The sequence below is a fragment of the Annulohypoxylon maeteangense genome (genome assembly GCF_022496945.1).
Source record: "Annulohypoxylon maeteangense strain CBS 123835 unplaced genomic scaffold GGS22scaffold_1, whole genome shotgun sequence".
Classification (NCBI taxonomy): domain Eukaryota; kingdom Fungi; phylum Ascomycota; class Sordariomycetes; order Xylariales; family Hypoxylaceae; genus Annulohypoxylon; species Annulohypoxylon maeteangense.
Window position 1 is genome coordinate 4,171,876 of NW_025953248.1, and position 20,048 is coordinate 4,191,923.

At 46.5% G+C, this 20,048-nt stretch overlaps 5 protein-coding genes across 5 annotated transcripts; 4 read left to right on the forward strand and 1 right to left on the reverse strand.

Moving 5' to 3' along the window:
- Positions 1 to 3,215: 3,215 nt before the first annotated feature.
- On the forward strand, positions 3,216 to 5,138 carry GGS22DRAFT_17529 (uncharacterized protein). The gene has a single exon (XM_047963233.1). The coding sequence runs from the start codon at positions 3,560 to 3,562 to the stop codon at positions 5,084 to 5,086; it is 1,527 nt and encodes a 508-aa protein (XP_047824549.1). The 5' UTR covers positions 3,216 to 3,559; the 3' UTR covers positions 5,087 to 5,138.
- GGS22DRAFT_17486 (uncharacterized protein) lies at positions 4,747 to 5,879 on the forward strand. Its single transcript, XM_047963167.1, has one exon. The coding sequence runs from the start codon at positions 5,105 to 5,107 to the stop codon at positions 5,846 to 5,848; it is 744 nt and encodes a 247-aa protein (XP_047824550.1). The 5' UTR covers positions 4,747 to 5,104; the 3' UTR covers positions 5,849 to 5,879.
- A 513-nt stretch (positions 5,880 to 6,392) lies between these two features.
- GGS22DRAFT_177411 (calcium/calmodulin-dependent protein kinase 1) lies at positions 6,393 to 7,784 on the reverse strand (the record flags this gene model as incomplete). The annotated part of the gene is made up of 4 exons (XM_047963510.1): positions 6,393 to 6,791; positions 6,861 to 7,246; positions 7,309 to 7,465; positions 7,533 to 7,784. 4 exons carry the CDS (start codon positions 7,782 to 7,784, stop codon positions 6,393 to 6,395), a joined length of 1,194 nt encoding a protein of 397 aa, XP_047824551.1.
- A 2,275-nt stretch (positions 7,785 to 10,059) lies between these two features.
- On the forward strand, positions 10,060 to 11,229 carry GGS22DRAFT_17545 (ubiquitin conjugating enzyme). Its single transcript, XM_047963267.1, has 3 exons — positions 10,060 to 10,318; positions 10,403 to 10,553; positions 10,611 to 11,229. The coding sequence occupies exons 1-3, from the start codon at positions 10,274 to 10,276 to the stop codon at positions 10,877 to 10,879; spliced, it is 465 nt and encodes a 154-aa protein (XP_047824552.1). The 5' UTR covers positions 10,060 to 10,273; the 3' UTR covers positions 10,880 to 11,229.
- A 582-nt stretch (positions 11,230 to 11,811) lies between these two features.
- GGS22DRAFT_177413 (vacuolar protein sorting 33A-like protein) lies at positions 11,812 to 18,707 on the forward strand (the record flags this gene model as incomplete). The annotated part of the gene is made up of 8 exons (XM_047963511.1): positions 11,812 to 11,889; positions 11,956 to 12,151; positions 12,352 to 13,956; positions 14,020 to 14,143; positions 14,478 to 14,479; positions 15,439 to 15,619; positions 15,710 to 16,833; positions 16,957 to 18,707. The coding sequence occupies 8 exons, from the start codon at positions 11,812 to 11,814 to the stop codon at positions 18,705 to 18,707; spliced, it is 5,061 nt and encodes a 1,686-aa protein (XP_047824553.1).
- Positions 18,708 to 20,048: the final 1,341 nt, after the last annotated feature.

Here is a 20,048-nt window from a genome sequence, read left to right on the forward strand (position 1 = left end):
CGTTGTCCGAGGAATCTGCATACATAGTAGACACAAATATTGCATATAAATATTCCGACGCTCCACTCAAGGTAGTAGAGCCATGGTGATTCTTCACCTAAAGTGGACTTAGGCCGTATGGGGGTCGCGAGTAGAGACGACAAGACACTAAGGCTGCGAACTCTTCATCGGACAGTAATCTTACATAAAGCAAGATCCATATTCTACGGGACGACCTCATTCGCTGGTCACGCCGTAACATAGGAACAGATCATTGCCTACCTTTTACCATCCCGCCGGGCTCGTTTTCGTGATGTGATATAATATGTAGTAGACCTTGACGTGGTATTCGCTTGACGATCTTCTCGTAGGAAGGTCTCCTGTTAAGATAGACTCTTGACTTTCGGTTTTCGGCATCCTATAGCAGTCAATTAACTCTATAGCAGACCAGAGCGCACGAGTAAACGACTGAGAGTCCATGACGATAGGAGTGAATAAACCCAGTAGCATCCACTAAGATGTTTGATGAAATCAAGATAAAACAAAGAACCAGGTAAACTATGTAGATGTTATGCATTTTATCATAGACGACGGGGATGATGTCCATGGATTATGTGAACTAGAGTCTGATGAAGCCATCACGACGCCGCCAAGAAGAGGACTTCCAACCCCGCATGCAGTTTGAGCATGTCGGCACTGATAACCCCTCCTCGTCATTACGTATTGAAATCCCACGAGGGCCAGGTTGAGTACTGGGCTGCTGGGTTGGTGATGATTTTTGAGGAGACGGGAACGGAGGAGATGATAATGCGAGCCATTAGGGGGTCTTCTATTTGCTCGTGGCGAACAGACCACGCGAGCAATCTCCCGGCGCTCGTTGCGAGGTCGTAGGCGAGAGCGAGTTGTTGGAGCTTCCGGTTGCAGATGCCTGTCATGCTTAATGTTGTCACTTGTAATGATCTCGAGATGTTTCTTGCAATGTTTCCTGCAATAGCGTACCATTGCAGCAGGAGCTTAGACATTTTAGCCAAGACCTAGAAGGGACTTTGTCCTATCAAGAAGGACATAACTGTGACTCGGACCACATAGTGGTCATGTATCTACCATCAAAAGCACGATGTTACTCTCTTTTGCTCACGTCCTCGTCCGTGCGCCGTTGTTTATTAGGGGTTCAGTTGTTTACATAATTTCGTAGTACATCCTAGGTGCTCAGTGGTATGTATAAATAATTATACTAAGCGTATAAGTCTCTGATGTATGTGTCCAGGTATAATAGAGTGGAGAATTGACTATTGAATATTTTTGAATTATTTGAATAAAATTTATGTGGTTGGGTAAGATGTCGTGATGGAAATATGTGAAAATGGGGAAATAGGAGAGAGAGAAGAGTTCGATTGCGCACCTGCGGCCAATATTAAAATCCTAATCTACGGAAGCTTATTGTTCGGTACTCTGCTACAATGTTACATCGCACAAGAACTTCGGCAGGGATTCAGGGTTCTCACCCTCGTTCTTACCCTCATTTTTTAGGATTTTCTGCAAGGGGAGCGGTCACCGCGAACCACATTGCCTTACATCTTGGTGCTTGGCCAACGTAAAACAGGGATGGAACGGACTCTGGAGTCCGTAAAATACCTAGCGTCATCCGCGGCAGGCACCGCTTGCTGCCACCGCTTGCCACCACTGCCACTGCGCGACCCGCCACCTATTGCCTTAATTCGTTATTGCCTTGCCTGCCTGTCTCTGCTAAAGTTTCTGCCATTGTCCGCTATTGCCCTGCCACTCTGCCACTTTCAATATGGGGCACACACCGTTTCACCAACTTCACTCGCCACAAATTTCGAATTTCATCTCATCCCTTGCACCATGCCAGCTACATGCTTCCCCCCAGCATGCCTTGTTCATCCTCCGCCCAACGCTCAGATCTCTACCGCCTCAAACATGTAACACCAATTGGTCCGTCATGAACTCCATTGATTCTTCAACCCCATCTAGATGCAGATGCAGATGCGGCAGTAGCAGAACTCCATTCTACAACGAGAATGGTCTTGCTCCAACCGCGGGTATCGTGCTTTTGGAGTTCCATATCAACATGTATAACACACCGCAGAGTGCATAAAAGAGTGGGCAATAGAGTGGGTGGTAGAAGTGGGTGGGAAACGAAACAAAATCGACCAAAATGGCAAAGACTGAGAATTAATGACCTAGGAGGCTAAGAAAGTTGCTTGTCAAACTTGCTTTGCAGCCTTTGCTAGGTCCAACTTGGTGTCTCTAGGTCTTTAGGTTGGGTCCTCCAGCTAGTAGACACCTGGGCAACGGGCAGTCAGGCAGTCTAGGTACATATCCTAGCATACCTAGCCCTGGAGCAGCCTAGGACGTAGGTGGTCTCGAAAAACCCCGGGCTTTTCAAGGGATTGCTAATTCCCCATGCCGGTGTCGATCAATTTCCTCTCATAAACTCAGCCAATCCAAGGTTCGCTCGAGCATCTATCGTCTCCCTGACGAAAACATGCCTGCAGCGATGCTTTGACCTCACTCGAAGCAAATTTACGCCCGATACCCCAGACTCAAATGGGAGAAGCGATCAACTTCCAGCTCGTGGGTACCCGGAAATTGTAAGATTAATAGACATGACATCCGGACATTTTTCCTCGGATATCTTTACCCTTTGGTTTGCTTGATGGGTTATCTCTATCTTTTTTATCTCGCTTGAAACTTGGTTGGTATCCAGGTATCGTCGGCTGTCTTTTGCTTCTGACAGTATATGCGTCAACAGGGACCAGCCCCTTTGCTCTTTCTTTTACCCGTTGCCCGTTGCCCGCAGTCCGCAGCTCGCAGTCCGCAACCCGTTGCTTCTTTGCTTCTTGTCTGAGTCTATTGTTAGATATACTTTGTACAGTACGTAAACTTGGCGACCTTGGTTTTTATCCGTGTCGTCATCTTAAACTCTCGCTTTTGCTTTCTCGACCGAATTAAGAACTTGAAAAGTGAGCATCGTTGTTTCAGACCCTCTCCCCAGCCTGCGATTATCGACCACTTCATTTTTTTCAGCCGCCTCACAACGGAACGGAAGGGGTTCCGATAACCAAGAACTAAATTTATCTTAATATACGTCCGTCGGAATAACCCAGATGCTTTGTTAAGCTATTAAGATATTACGAAAAGAAATACCCACTATTCAATCAATTTCCCGGTTATTTTTCCCCGTTCAGCAAGTAAACATTGCTTTAGGTCTTGGCTTTTTCGGAATCGCCATACGACAATTGGAGTCGACGCGAGGGCGCTCAAGGAAGAACAAACTTGAAGCAGTCCCCTGTTCTTTTACGACAACAACTATCATTCAGTCCGGAATTTCAATCGTCTCTTGTCATACTGGAAATTCGGTCTTTAGCTTCGCCGGACAATTACACAAATCTTACCTGTCGTGTAATCTTGCGAGAGATACTGGAATGTTCTAATGTGTTACATGAATCCTCGGCAGCCTGCATAATCGACCGAAGTTACCACGGAACCGGATCATCTGTTGTCTCATTATTAACTCAATATTGGACGACGACGGGGGGAAGATATATACGCTTCAATGGACGTTACCTTCACCACGTGGGCTCACGCCAAACCCAAGACGACGGGTTCATCACCACAACGAAACCATACGCATTTAGCAAAGGCAACCATGACTGGATTAATACCGTTATTACTACCGTCTTCTACCGGTAGTAATAGATCAAGCCCTAGCTCGTCTCCTATCGATGCAGGCCGGAGAGCTTCCGTATCGATATCTACATCGCAACCCGCGCCCTCATCTTTAGTCCATCGGCGACAACAATCTTTACCCTCGCTGAAGACACCCAAGCGTTCTTCTCTCGCTTTGCCAGCTGTGCTCCCGAGTATCCCCTTCACTTCCGGGGAATGGAAGAATGCTATGGACGACGTGAAGCGCAAATATCTCAACCGCAAATATCGGGCGTGTTCGGCAAGGTGCTGTGAGATTCTAGAAAATGTCAAAGATACATCAACAGTGGAACCTCTCCATTTGATTTACTTACACTTTTATGCTGCATCTTCGTTTGAGCTTTGCGCGCGACCTTTATCCAATTCGTCTAACTATCGCACAAGGTTACTTCGCGATGCTCAAGTACACTATGCCAAGGCTGAAGAGTTAATTCAGAATACAGAGGATAATGTAAACGGAAGAACGAGATCTATATCGACGAGCTCGACTATGTCTGGTATGAATTCTCCGGGGTTGTCTAGTGTACGATCATCAGTCTCGAGTACAACATTTTCATCACCGAGGACCTCGGTATGTTCAACTGAAGATGGTGTAATACTGAAGTCGACTTCGAGGCCAGTTAAAGCTAAGAAGAAGGTTTCTTTTTCCGGATTGAATGATCTTATCGAGTTTCAGCCCGAGCCATATATTCGCCCCGACAGTCCTACGTTAGGATGGGAAGAGGATTTCTTCCCTCGCCACTCTAATCCTTCTCCCTACTCACCTCAGTTTTCGGCGGAGAAGACTAAACCAGCATCGTCGAAATCTGAACCAACGATAGAAACCCAACCAGAAGTAGTCGAGTGCTCTGCGACTAGCGACCAGCAACCAACGGAAGAGTCGAACACTGTGGACGACAAATTCGACTTGGACACATTTTTGCAAACAAAATCCGCGAACAGGATTTGCGCGCAACTTTCTGCTTTACGCCTACAGGTTTCTTGGCATCGTACCGGTATCGAAACCTTGCTTGCCGAAGCCGACGAGACACCGGCGACGCCTACAATCCCAACAGAAGCCTGGCCTGTTCCTCCTTCGCCTTTTTTTCAGGCGCGTTTTACTCGCTCAAACTCGCTTCCAGTATTAGACTTGGGAGGATTGAATGATAAGCCGTCAGCATTGACAACTCCCGGTTCAAGGGAGAGTTTTTCTGGTTCGCCCAATCCTAAGGCAATTAACCGACCAGCCTCTGTAGCCTCGACTATCCGTTGTGGCGATGAAGCCCTCAAGCAGCGCATCGAGCGTCTGCGTGCTGGTGGCTGGCAAAGAAAGCGCTTCGATAGTCGACGGTACGAGGCCTTACGAGAACAAGTCTTATGCGAACTTGGTGCCTAAGAGATTACGTTCTGACGCATGTCAGCTTACATGCATGAATATTTGCGTTCCAATCTAGTTAGCTTCGCCGATCGCCTACATACATATCACAGCATCTTTCATTTTCATCTTTTTTGTATATTGCACATGATTGTACCATTTTCCCTTCGCATTTCTGTATGGCCTATTAACGGAGAGTTGGGGGTTACAAAGGAGGCGAGGAAGACCGGAGTTTGGAAGTGTGCGCTCATGGAACCAAACTGGAAAAAAATCGAAATGCCGTTTTTCGTTGGATACGACGTCATTATCAACTACTACAGCTACGTATTAGCTATTATCTATTATACCCAACCGGCTAGTAGGCCGCCCAAAGGACAAACGAAAGGGATAGGACCGGAAAAGAGCCAGATCGGGAAAGACGAGGCGCACACACCTATGACACACATACACGCAAAAGCAAAAGCAAAAGTCGCCGAGGAAGAAAAGAGACGAGAAAACGTCCACGAAAACGAAACGACGACGAAATGTATAATTATGTGTCCATGTACATATTGTTCATTATTGCATGAGATTATTCTCACGATCCTCCCTTTTCTGTCGCACTTCAGCCTTGTTAGGTGGAGTGGGCAGAAGGGAGGGATTTACTTAATAACGAGTCACGGCTTCGTATGTATATATGCAGTTCATTATAAATACAATTTTTATCAGATATCAATCATCAGATTATGCAGTGTGAATATCGAACTTGAAGTAATTGTGTTTATGTGTTTACCTAGTACGTAGGTAGATAGGGGCGAGGCAAGATAGACCGCTACGTGTAATATCTAGTATTCCAAGATATATACTTTAGTCATTCATACCGCTACACGAAACGAATCGGACACACCAACTGACCGAATGTACGTAGTTCGACGGGCCCTTACTGACCCAACGCAAGACGGATATCTGATGGAAGCGGAAAAAAAAGTACCTAAGGGAAAAGAACAGAACAGAACAGAATATAACGGAGGACCGTACTTGCTCGAACCCTTCTCCTCGACCGAATAGACGAATAACCGACCCCGTTTCCATCTCGCTAGCCACATACCAGGCAAGTAGGTATGTAAACATACATACATATATGGTAGGCATCGCAGTGACTCAAAAAATAGTAGTTACGAATGAACGCATTTTTTATGTGCCGAACCCTAATAACAAACATCCATAAAAAATTCTTCCATTCCCATTGCCCTTTCCAGGAATGAGGGGGTATCTAACCCAACACTAACCACCATCATCTACAACGACCTCCTCCCTCCTCCCGATTACTTTTTTGATTGGTTTCCTTTTAATTTTGGAAGCTCTTCCGCTTCGCCTCCTTTTCCACTTCTTCCTTCACCTTCAGCGTCTGCTCTTGCTCCTTCATCTCGCGCACCTTGGCTAAGACTACCTCGCGGAAGATGGCACCCTTCATTGCGCGCGTGAGTTTGCCCTTGCCGGTGCTCGGCTCGCCTTTCGATGATGCGGTGCTCGATCGGGACTGGCTGGACGCGGCCACGGTGCTGTCGGTGAAGTCGGGGTTCTCTGGGTCGTCTTCTTGAATCTTGAGCGCTTCGATACGGTTGGCCAGTTTGACGAGCTCGATGCCACGGCGTAGACGTGCCTTGGCAATGTATGCCTTGATTTCTGGCAGCAAGTTGTGGTCTGTGGCGTTCTCGCCGCTGAGCCAGGGGTGTTTTAAAGCTTGCTATTTGAGATATTAATACGAATGCCAAGGGATTTGGTGGGATACAAATATATGGCCTATTTCACATACCTGGCTAGTCCACCTATCATCTGGGTCAGGCTGTAGAAGAAGCATGATGAAATCTTTCGCATCATCACTGACGTCCCTCCAGTATCGCTCGTGGAAAACTACCTTCCCGTTACTGCATTCATCGATCAAGTCCTGTAGGTTCTCCGAGCGGAAAGGAGAGTAACCGCAGAGGAGGGTATATGTGATGACGCCCAAAGACCACATATCCACAGGCTTGCCGTGACCCTTTTTCAGCATAACCTCTGGTGCCGCATAACCGAAGGAGCCCGCCATTGTGGTAAGAACCTCGTCTTTGGTATCGAGCATCTTCGCAATTCCGAAATCTGCTAAGACTAGGTCGGAACTGGGTTCTTTGCTTAGGTACAGGAGGTTCTCTGGTTTGAGATCTAGTTTGTCGTTGTTAGATGATGTTCTAATGTCTAGTTAAGAGTATGTCCTATATGCCTACCTCGATGAACCACATTTCTATTGTGGAGGTAATCGACAGCTCCGAGAACTTGCTTAATGGTCTGGGAAGCATCTTTCTCTGTGAATTTTCCTTGTTCGCAAATGCGATCGAAGAGTTCACCTCCAGTGGCGAGTTCAGTGACAATATACCACTTGTCCTACACATAACAAAGTTAGCCCAAGTTACCACGAGTGTATTCGCATCTACCCAGTTAAGGGACGTACCCTAGACTCGAACCAATCCACGAAGCGAACAATATGAGGATGTTTTAGACGTTGGAGCATATCCAGCTCGTCCCAAACCATCTTCTCGTTTCCCTTGACATTTTTCTTGAGGATGATCTTGATAGCAACTTTGCCGTTGGGACTGTCTGCTTCGCGCACGATACCGTATGTGCCCGCACCTAGCGTTCGCCCAAATCTGTATTTAGCTTTCTTCTCGTAGCTTTCGGGCTGGCCTCGAAGGCTACTGAACATTGCGTTGACTAGTTTAAAGATATCGTAAATTAGCAAATGATAGTTTTCAATAGGGTATATTGTATATTCGACGATTCAACTCGAAAGAATTGAGCCAAATAGCGAATTAACTAAGAAATAACTGAAACAACCTTGGTTGCTTTTCCTCCGAAACAAAGAGGGGATACATGTCGAACTAAGCCAGGGGGGGCCTTGAAAGTGCAAGCAAGATAACTCACAACTCATCGCGACGTGGGGTAAGACCGACGACACGAAGTGATAAAAGATGAGGGGCTTCCTTGGTTGGATTTGTGGAAGTTTCGCCAGATCTAATAGTTAAAAGTTGAAGTGATCGTCTCTCTCGAAGGGTTAATAACAATAATAAAGACTTAAATTCCAAGCCGAAGTTCAGACTTGAACGGAAGACGAGGCTTCAGCTGGTCGACAATGACCGTTAGGTAGTACGTGAGGAAGTGTATGGGGGTGTAATTGGGGCCTGAAGGACGATTCCTGTTGTAGACGGGCGCTAGATAACAAATTCGTATGGTCGTACGTATGTACTATTATGGGGTAGCCCCTAGAATGGACCCCTCCTCTTATTAGCTGAATTTCGATCGACTCCTTAAGAACTTTGTTGTTTGATACGGTAGATAGTAGGCAGACTTTATTTGCTTCTCGTCGATAATTGATGAATTGAGGTGTTGTAGGTGCGTAGAAAGAAAAGAGACAACTTTAGAGGGTTTGGTTTCTGGAAGAGAAAGAAGATGCTCAGATCGATATAGGATTCCGTCAGAACCTAAGTATTGTACAATATGTACTGGCTATGGCTAGGCTGAGCTCTGAGGTAACACCTCCTTATTAGTAGCTGGTCTGCCTACCTTACCGTACTATGCGATATGATACGACGTGATGAAATGAAATGGAAGAAAGCCTTGTCAAGGTACCTTGCCTTGCTGGGGGATGTACTGCATCCGTCAAGAGCGGCAGCTTATGCACCAATGCTACACCATTGATTTCATCAATATTATTGCTGATGACCTTTGGGTGACTCGATATTAGGGTGGCAGCTCAGCCGCAATATTGGAGCAGAACCAAACCAATAACTCCCTGCCAACGAATTGAGTGCACTGCTCTTTTTGTACTTGTACGTACCTAAGCCATTAGCCAACTTCTAGGCCTAGTTTTTTTTCCTTCTCTTCTGAGAACGGCATGCGGAATCCGGAACGTCGGCTCATCCCATCACACCTGTTCCTGGCAGCTGGGTTGCCTCACCAAGGCAGCCGGTGGCTGAGCTTTACGATCCTCTAGAACGAATGATCAAGCCTTAGCCCGGTTACTAAGTACCATCTATTAAGGTGTTACCATGAATTGAAGAGTATAAAGGAGATGACCGGCTCCCACTTGCTCTTACTTTGGTAGCTCGTAGATGAATCATGGCGAAATGAGACTTGAAGACTTAAACAGGCGACGAAATTATGCCATTATGGACGATCCGGGCCGAGTCACATGCGAATGACCAGCAACCCCGGAACTCGAAACGGACAATGGCCGGTAACAATAAGTACTAGTTAGGTATATTCTGTACTCGAGGTTTCAATAGATTCGGAATATGAGTGGTAGGAATTTATGTCGTTGGTTCTAGGAAATTAAATTCATAATCTATTCTAGAAATACGTCATCTGGAGTACAGAATATGGGGGAATACTTCCTTCTACGAACCATAACGTCGCTTCCATTCATCACTTATCCATCTTGAAACATCACACATCCCGTGCACCCCGTGTTAGGTGCCTACTACCTTATTCAGCGCCTAGTAATGGAAGGAAGCAGCACCTGGACACCTGTGAGAGTACCATTTTAAGGATCTTTATCGATAACAGTGCCCCATCTGTATAAGTACATACCAACGTCACCTAGCAGTCAGGCGGTACGACGCAATAGTAGTAGCTTTTGTTGACTTTGCGGGGCAACTTTATTCTACCTCTGGACCCTGGGGACTCCTAGTCCAATTCTTTGCGCTTCCTTGTGATCAACCTGGAACTTGTCAACTCAAACAAATCAATCAGTTGTCTTCTTCTTGTTCACACCAGTCCTGGAAGTAGGTTGGACGGAAATCGGAAATGTTCAGCTCAATTTGATTTCGCGACCATACCTAAGGTACGTGAATGTATCCATCTACACACTAAATCAGTACAGTATACTCTTTACACTAATCTGTATATTCATCTGTCTACCTGGTACTTGTAGATGTCCATACCTTATTCAGAAGACAAACATACCCAGATGCTCTTTAGGAAATAAGCACACCCTCATTTCTTAGCTGTATCTGACTTTTCGTATTATTTCAGGCTATTTCAATGCTTTCTTGGGTTTGGCGCACAACCCAAACCGCGACCTCCATACCAACTTAACGATTAGAAAGCACGAAAGCGTCTGCGCCACTTTGCCTTTCAACGATTCTAAATATTAGTTCACTTACACATTGCATACCTGGTCCCCATTGTCCCAAGATGGCCAACCTAGGTCCCAAAAGATTAACCAAGGAGCTTGCTAAGGTATATTTAATTTCTACCCAAGTACCTGTTGAAGGATTTGTATTCGTGTTACATAATTGCTTACTGCCAATATCTACGACTTAGATTTCAAATAGCCTGCCACCTGGTATCACCTTGGTATCTGCGGACAACCTCGAAGAATGGTTTCTTGATATCCAAGTCCTCGACCAAAACCCTATCTATGCCGGCCAGATTTATCGACTCAAGTTCAAGTTCGGAAATCAGTATCCTATTGGTATGCGCTCCGGCTATACGCCAACCCGAAGACGTTGAATTAATGTGAATATCATAGAACCTCCCGAGGTAACCTTCGTGAAGCTTGATACCCGACCGATACCTATGCACCCTCATATTTACTCGAACGGGATTATATGCCTCGACCTGTTAGGGACTCAAGGATGGAGCCCAGTCCAGAATGTAGAGAGTGTATGCATGAGCCTTCAGAGCATGTTGACCGGAAACACCAAGAACGAGCGACCCCCTGGCGACGAGGAATTTGTTCGCGGAAATCGTCTACGTCCTAGAGACATCGATTTCTATTATCACGATAACACCGTATAGAAGTCATGTATCTAACGAGTTTGTACTTCCTAACAGGACTGCTACATAGACGCAGCCCTAAACATAGCATTGCGTTAAGAGTTGATACATCTCGTTTCTATTTGCATAGCCATTACAGAGGCTAGAATTTCGAAGAAAACTGGAGTTGACCACCCAAGAACTTAGGTCATTCGTTGTGGAACGCGGGATTCTTTACGACTAGCAGCAACAGCAACAGCAACAGCATGAGTCTGGTCTGGTGGGCATTGCGCGAATAGGCAGTATGCGATCATCAGTTAAGATGTCCGAATAATACTAAATTTCCCGATACTTTGTGCGTTTTCATGCAATTGATATCTAGGAGAGTAGAGTGAATTCTACATTCTGACTGACAACATCTGGTGACCTGAGTGACCTTTTTTGTAGGTAAATGCCACCTATACTGGATGCTTTTATGCCGAATTCGATACTTTTTTTCTTCATATTATCAACGGTCACAACGGAAAAAGACGTTAGTGCCGCTATGCTAATAATAAGAATATATTTAGTAAACTAAATTATTCATACGCCTTGGTAACCATAAATCTACCACGAATACTCGAGGTTTGTAGAAGTAGAACTTGGAAACATTAAATATCCAAATCGATAAGCATAGCGGAGCTGTGACGTCGCGCGTCTCTGATATGCTGCTGAAGCCGGCGCGCTAACCGAAAATAGGTTAAGCGATAAGCAGGCAGGCAGGTCGAACCCGCCTAACCTTACCCAAGTACCTAGGCTGCCAGGCGGGCTCCGCAAGCTACCCCCAAGCTTCTCATTTGTACATACTTCTTAGGAAAGCTCCAGCTCACATCTCGTGAACCTTTGTTTTACACCATACACCATTCACAACCTAGACCTTTCTTTTCGCCTAATCGCCTAACGCCCAAACGCGCTACCCCCATGAAGAGCTCATAATGGCTCCTCATGCGGGGTTCGACCCTGAACAGATCAGAGATAAGGCACGCAAGGATCTTCTTTATCTCCTCGAAGGCGTAAGTAAGGCTGTCCAGGACCTTCATTCATGCTGTCTGGGCAGTAGGAATAACAGTGCCACTTAGGTCCGCGGAAAGAAAAATCTCATCATCGAACGTAGTCTGGCTGGTCCGATTGGCGTCGTAGTCAAAGTATCAACCTTACAGGATTATGGAGTGGATAAGTTCTTCTTCCTGGAAAACGGAAATGCCGACACGAGCCAACGCAATGTCGTGTTTATGGCGCGAGGAGAGTGTGCCCGACATGCTCAGTCTATAGCCGGTCCGTCATCCCCTTCACAACCCTTCTCACTCCCCAGTGTCCCACTTGATATACCTAAGTAGAAGGATCCAATGGCTTCCAATGGACATTTTGAATTCATTTATCCCATTTCACCTGAATTTTCAACCTTGTCCGAAATGAAAATATCCATTGGAACGGATGTGTGAGGCGCCATCATGACATGCTAACATTTAATGTAGACCAGATCAAGCGACTTCAGCGTGAAAGCCAGATCGGCCACGAATTCCACGTTTTTTGGGTACCTCGCCGCACTCTCGTGTCCGACAAACTACTCGAGGAAGCTGGTGTGCTTGGTGATGTGAATATAGCGGAGCTTCCATTGTATTTCTTCCCTCTAGAGCGAGATGTCCTATCTCTGGAGCTCGACAGCTCTTTTCAAGACCTCTTCCTATTTAAAGACACCACACCGACATTCTTAATGGCGAAAGCCTTGATGGACATTCAAACGAAACATGGACTCTTCCCACGTGTCATAGGCAAGGGCGATAATGCAAAGCACGTAGCGGAACTACTTACTAGGATGCGACAGGAGATATTGGCTGGAGAGGATGCGAACGAGGGCACTAGGTCCGGGCTTACTCCAAGCAATACGATTGAAAGTGTCATCATAATCGATCGCGAAGTAGATTTTGTGACACCTTTACTTACTCAATTGACGTACGAAGGTTTGATCGATGAGCTTTGGGGAATCCAGAATAATCAGGCTGATATTGATTCAACTATCGTGGGAGCTCCGTCGCAAGCCGCTTCCCAGAGCACGGCATCTACCCCGACCCCCAGCACTACCTCGAGAAAGCGCAAAATCCAACTAGATTCTTCAGATAAACTCTACGACGGACTCCGCGATGCGAACTTTGCCATCGTCGGTACTCTCCTCAACAAAGTTGCAAGGAGGCTACAGAGCGACTACGACAGCCGACATGCATCTAAGACGACTGCGGAACTTAAAGACTTTGTCAAGAAGTTGCCCGGCTATCAAACTGAACACCAGAGCTTGAAGATCCATACTGGGCTTGCTGAAGAGATTATGAAACATACTCGGGCAGATGAGTTCAGCCGCATGCTAGAGGTGCAGCAAAATCTTGCCGCGGGTGCCGATCCGAGTTCTCAATTCGATGCCATCGAAGAGCTGATTGCGAGAGACGTACCACTACGGGAAATTCTGAGGCTTCTGTGCATATACTCATGCATATCTGGTGGTATCAAGTCAAAGGATTTTGATCAATTCAGACGCTTGATATTAGAAGGCTACGGCTATCAACATCTCTTGACTTTACATAACTTAGAGAAGCTACAGCTATTCTTGTCTCGCACTTCGCCTATGGCGAGCATGATTCCAATGCCGGGCTCGGGGACGGCAACGGGAACTAAAACCAATTATACCTACCTACGCAAACAACTTCGCTTAATTGTCGATGAAGTCAACGAGCACGATCCAAATGATATCGCGTACGTTTATAGCGGCTATGCGCCACTTTCTATACGGCTTGTGCAGTGTATACTACAAAAGCAATATATCCTCTCTATCACACGTGGAAATACGGGGGCCGCTGCAGGGACGGCTGCTGGAAGCGGCGCGCAAGGATGGCGGGGATTTGACGAGGCCGTAAAGCATGCAAGAGGCCAAGCATTTGACGAACTTCAGAAGGGCGAAGACAAGGCGGTTAAGGCCAGGGCTTTATTATCGGGGGCTGGCGACAAGAAGACAGTATTTGTTGTGTTCGTAGGAGGTATCACCTTCACCGAGATCGCTGCGCTGCGATTTATCGCGAAGAAGGAAGAAGGTCGGTTCCGGATCCACCCCTATAAAAAGGACATTCAACTTTACTAACATAGTATTCTTCTAGCCCGGAGAAATATTGTTATCTGCACGACATCAATCATTAGCGGGAATAAGATGATGGATGCTGCAATAGAGAAAGAGTCTTTTGCAAAGGAAACACCTAAGCCAGCCGCTTCATCTACGGGCTAGTGGTTTATCTATTCCACAAGCATGATGACGACAACTATAATTGGCACCCATTCCTGCATAGAAATAGTCCAGACTCATGTATATCATATATGAATGTTGGCCCCCAACGGAGACTACCGGCGATATCTCGATGTCAACGGGTTTTCAGGTCTAGACCAGAGATGTTAGCTGATATAAAATGAGAACAGATCAACTGTTTCTAGTAACTCATCCTATTACATACCTAATACTTGTATACGCCCATATATGATAAAAGGCGAAGCAAAACTTGTGATCAATCATCCAGTGTTAGAAATATTGAAGTAATCTTGATGAATTGAATACAGATTCTAGTTGTACAACGATCTTAATAGACTTCGCTTATCACGTGCCTTAGCGGCGGGGAGGGCGAATCTGATAGGTGGTAGGTACCTAAATACTTTGGGGGGGATTCCGTAAGCCCTTCCTAAAGTTGACTTTAAGTGGGCCAGAGGAGCATCAATCGGTTCAAATACTCGTTATAAATGATTAGCGCTTGCATATATGCACATATATGCAAGACTTGAAGGCGCACACACCTTACATACATATGTACATTTCCTCTCTATCCCACTCTTATGTCTCGATAACTCCCCCGTATCAATCTTACCCTTCCCCTCGAGAGAGAATCGGGATATTAGAACCGAGAAACTTTCAACCTTTAACTTGAAGAATACCGAGAATTAGAATACTCATTCCTAATTCATTCATTGACCTACATCGAACCCTCCCGTAAGAAGCTCTTCGTAACCAACTATCATCAAGCAATCGATCAAATTGGGAATTAGTCGAAATCCCCAATCCCCAGTTACCATAAAGGTATGGACAGTACCGTTTCTAGCCTTTCCCCACTGTGCATGATCATTCGATACCCATTTAAGACAACCCTCCAAATCAGATGAGGCGATTCAGCATATATATCAACTAACAAAAATCCCCTAGAGTTCAGAGTCCAGAGTCCAAACTACCGACGGGAGTAGTTATTATGACCATCCCGTGACAATTGCGCACAGTTTGGGACGATCTTTTTAGATACTTTATATTCAATGGGAGTCTTAGCAAAGCTCTCCATAGACATACACGAATCCCAGACGACTTCGCTCATACCCATATATCGATGCATCTATATGCCTCTAGTCAACACGGGACCTGAGCTCGCTAGCTATGACAAGCACTCAGGAGACCTTGTTGGAGGAGGGAACTTGTATCGGTTCAGGACCTTTGATGGATTTAGAAGAATTGGATCTTCATCTAGAATCCATACTCGCTTCTTCAGCTGATATCACCAAATCTTTACCCGCCGCACTTCTCGCAGATTCGCACACTTCTTACAACGCTGAGTTATCTACCTCTAGAGAAACGCCAAGAACAGAATCCGAAATCATTGTACGAATTGATGATTTAGATATTGATACTGACAATATGGCATCAATCACGGTATCACAGGATGAATCTACGTAAGTCTCAGTTGATATGCCCACAATCTCAACTCGTATCCTTCATAATATGTCTTACATTATCCCCCCATGTCCTAATCTCAACAACAGGCCTCATCGGGCTCAATCACCACTAAAAGACTCGATACACCTTAGAATTAACGGAACTCCCGGAAACTCATTCGAGTCTCCACCGTCAGCCGTCTCTGATCGCTCGGAGCTGACGTCCGCCCCTTCCACGTCGCCGCCCTCAAGCAAAGCGACGACACCGGTTGATGTGGACACGCTCAAGGAGCCACTCTTAGCCCAGATTGGCAATATTACCTCTAATACCAAGTCAAAAAGACGAACGTTCGATGTCCGCCCCCGAGTATCTATCCCGACGGATATCGCACCGCACGACTATGCCAACCAGTGCATAGCCGCGGCCGAGTCATCTAGACTTAACCCTTACGCTTTACATCAGGATGAATACTTGATGTTGAGAAACCATCTCAGTCACGCTCAGGTGACTACTTATCTAAACATCCGAAATGGGATTTTGCGATTATGGTTGAGTAACCCCCGAATTGGTGTTTCTCGTGAAGAGGCCATCGGATGTGCCAAAGATTCTAGATGGTTTGACGCGGCAAACGTATGCTATGACTGGCTCAATCGCTCCGGGTATATCAACTTCGGGTGCGCAGAAATATCCTCGCTTAGGAAGCGATCAAAGAAGATGAGCCTAGGCAAAAAGAGAAAGACCGTGGTTGTTATCGGTGCTGGCCTAGCTGGATTAGGTTGTGCAAGGCATCTAGAAGCCCTATTCCAACAATATGCCACAGAATTCCAAGAATCAGGTGAAGAGGCTCCAAAAGTGATTGTCCTAGAGGGTCGAAATCGCCTAGGCGGTCGGGTGTATTCACGTGCACTTGACGGCAGCAAGAGTCAACATCTAATAGGATTCAAAGGCCGGCGACACAGCGTCGAATGCGGAGGGATGATTATCACTGGATTTGAAAGAGGTAACCCTTTGAACGTTTTATTGAGAGGTCAGATGGCGCTACCCTACTATTCTTTACGACCTGACACCACCCTTTATGACGCGAACGGTAAGGCTGTCGATGAGAAGCGTGATCGGCTTGTTGAAAAGCTTTACAATGATTGCCTCGAGAGAGTTAGCGATTACAAGTTTAAGAATCCGCCATCGAAACTCATAGAAGGCAACAAAGACTTGATGGACGAGGGCCGAGATAGTTCATCCGACGGCCAAAGGACAATAGCCCAGGTCGAAGAAGCGACAGCTGCTCTCCCACAGGCACCGCCGGTCTCGCAGCAAAGTTTAGGGCCTGAAGTTAACCTTGTTCCTGTTTCTACAGATCGAGCGACAGGTAAAACTCATGTCGAACCAGGTACCCCGGCTGTTCTCAAGGCAGCGTATAAGGCGCGCTTAATGGGCTGGACACTCAAAGACCATGTCACTGAGGACCACGACCTAAGTCTTGACGCAGCAGCCAGGGCTCCTAATGCTACACTCGGTTCTGTCATGGATGAAGCAATTACACAATACAAAGATATAGTCGATCTCACGCCCCAAGATTTTCGACTCATGAATTGGCATATAGCCAACCTCGAGTACAGCAACGCCACGAATTACAACCAGCTCAGTATAGGCGGTTGGGACATTGACGCTGGAAATGAGTGGGAAGGAAAGCACACGATGGTTATTGGCGGTTATCAGAGTGTTCCATGGGCTCTGGCGAACACACCTTCACGATTAGACATTCGAAAGAATACGGATGTCAAGCGAATATTCTACGACCCTGAGGGCTTGGGAACCACTCGAGTCGAATCTGAAGATGGAACTGTGCTAGAGGCCGACTATGTCGTTTCAACCATACCCCTCGGAGTTTTGAAGCACGGCCATGTCGAGTTTAACCCTCCTTTACCGTCTTCCAAAACGGATGCGATTGGTCGCCTAGGGTATGGTATCTTGAACAAAATTATCTTGGTCTACGCGGAAGCTTTTTGGGATACGACTAAAGACATATTCGGCTGTCTCCGTACGCCGAATTCGCGTCACAGTGTCAAGCAAACTGACTACGCCTCGCAACGCGGACGGTGCTTCCAATGGTTTAACGTATCAAATACAAGCGGCATCCCGGTCCTTATCGGCCTCATGGCTGGAGACGCCGGCTTTGATACTGAGCATTCGGGAAATGATGAACTCGTTGCTGAAGCTACTGAAGTCCTTCGGGGTGTATATGGTGCTAAGGTCCCTCAACCGGTCCACTCTATAGTTACACGTTGGGGTTCTGACAAGTTCGCTCGAGGATCGTATTCTTCTGCCGGTCCTTCAATGCGTCCAGATGACTACCAGACGATGGCTAAGGCGGTTGGCAATCTATTCTTTGCGGGCGAACATACAACCGACACCCATCCCGCTACAGTACACGGTGCCTACTTAACCGGTTTACGTGCAGCTTCGGAAGTGATTGGCACTATGCTCGGTCCGATTGAGGTTCCGACGCCACTTGTACTACCGAAGGATTCCGCATTCTCTTCTCGAGGATTGAAGCGAAAAGAGCCCAGCGATGGTTCACTACCCCTCTCCCCCAGGTCTAGCAAGCAAGCTCGCATTGCCGAGTATGAGCTCGCTACTTCCCAACATATCACAGCGCAAATCGGGGAGCGGCCCTGGCGACCACAAAAGGTTGCAGCGAATGCATATCTCCTATATAGCAAGATCTCATTCGAGGTGGCACGCAAGCGCTGCGAAGAAGGCCGCCGTCCCGGTAAGGGTAAGCCGAGCCCTAACGAAGTACGAGTCATGACAAGCAAGATGTGGAAGGAGGCGCCGCAAGAGGAGCGCAAGCCTTTCGAAGACCAGGCCGCCGAGATCAAGGAAAAGTACAACGAGTCAGTGAAGGCCTGGGACGCTAAAGTTAAGGAGTGGGATAAGAAATGCCTTGAGATCAAGGCCGAATATGAGAAAACCCACAAACTCGTACTCGGGGACGAAGGCAGCCCTGTTGACGATAGCGGAAGCGGAAGAGAAAGAAGGCGCGCCAAGGTCAACAACTATGCCGAGAGTGAGGCCAGTGACGTTGATACTGGTATGAAGGGTTAAAATAATGACCTTCGAACACAATTACCCGTGGTCTTTGTATTCCTTCGAATATATGATGGAATTACTAAGTGGATACATATATCTATTATGGAAGGGGTTGTACAAAAGCTTCACAGGATGCCGTTCAAAGGCCCTGGTACGTACATATAGGGATCTCGCATCGGCGTATAGGGCTTTGCATCGCAAATAGTCATAAGGGGGCGTTGAAGGGTGTGATGAGGGTCTAAGTGTTCCGTTTGAACGGGGCTCGGCCCGGTATGTACATGCATTAGTTAATAAGAAATTTCAGCGAATGGTTTGCGATTCGTGATTTATGTGTTTATGATAGAGGTTCTAGTTCGGAGCATGTTATCTCCCTTTTATTTGAGGGTCTGCGTTTTCCCAAAGTGTTGCTTGGTCCCTCTCTAATAATCGAGACCGCTAGGTAAGTAAGGCAGAGATTATTCGCTTGATGTCGGTGATCTTCTGCAAAGGTCTTCATCTGGATATCCTAAACTTCTCCGCCGCATACATCGTAATAGCTGGGGTAATAGAGGTATTATGTACAAAACATACTGGAGGTTCCGGCCAATATTATAAGGCATAGCTAAGCCAGTAGTATACCAACATGCTACGCAGTCCAGTGCGGTGGCTGCTCATAAGCTATCCTGGCTTAATCTAGACATGTGGTTCTGAGGCTATGGTTAGATCTATGCGTAGGTGGCTATGCAGAGGTACATATTATAGACCTCTGTATCAGCGCTGAGCTTTTGCTTTGCTGTCTTAATATCCGACATGGTGGAAAAGTTCGGTTGGGTTATGGAATCTTCCATAGACCGCGCCTATAAATCGCTTATTGCAGTTGGTTTTGTTTTCGCACCAGCGGCGAGAGCAGGTTGTTTTCGAGTATGCCTCGCCCTTCACTTCAGCGTAGTTCTGGGTTCTAAGGCAGAGATCGTTCGGCATAACACACGACTGAGCTGTTGTTGCTCCGTGAGGTTTCTTGCTGCGTTTTAGTGGTGTCGGGTTGACGCTGATAGAAGCGGGTGCTGGGTCACCGGAATAAGCTCGTTCTGGAACTTGTTAGTAAGATGTTATCCAGTTCGGCTGGAGAATGCCTACCTACTAAATTTCTTTACGGCGATGTGGCAGAAGTTCCAGGGGAACAATTCTCTGGAGACTTCGGATTTATTTTCTCTCGGTTGAAACAGACCGTTCATGACCAAACATAATAATTTGCCAGAGAAGCGGCTTCATGCTCGGATCAGGTATTTGTTAGTTTTCGCGCATGGTGTGCCTGGTTGTATCTAGATGCGGCGGGTCTATTCTTCTCTTTTTAAAAAGCGACAACAATAAATAGAT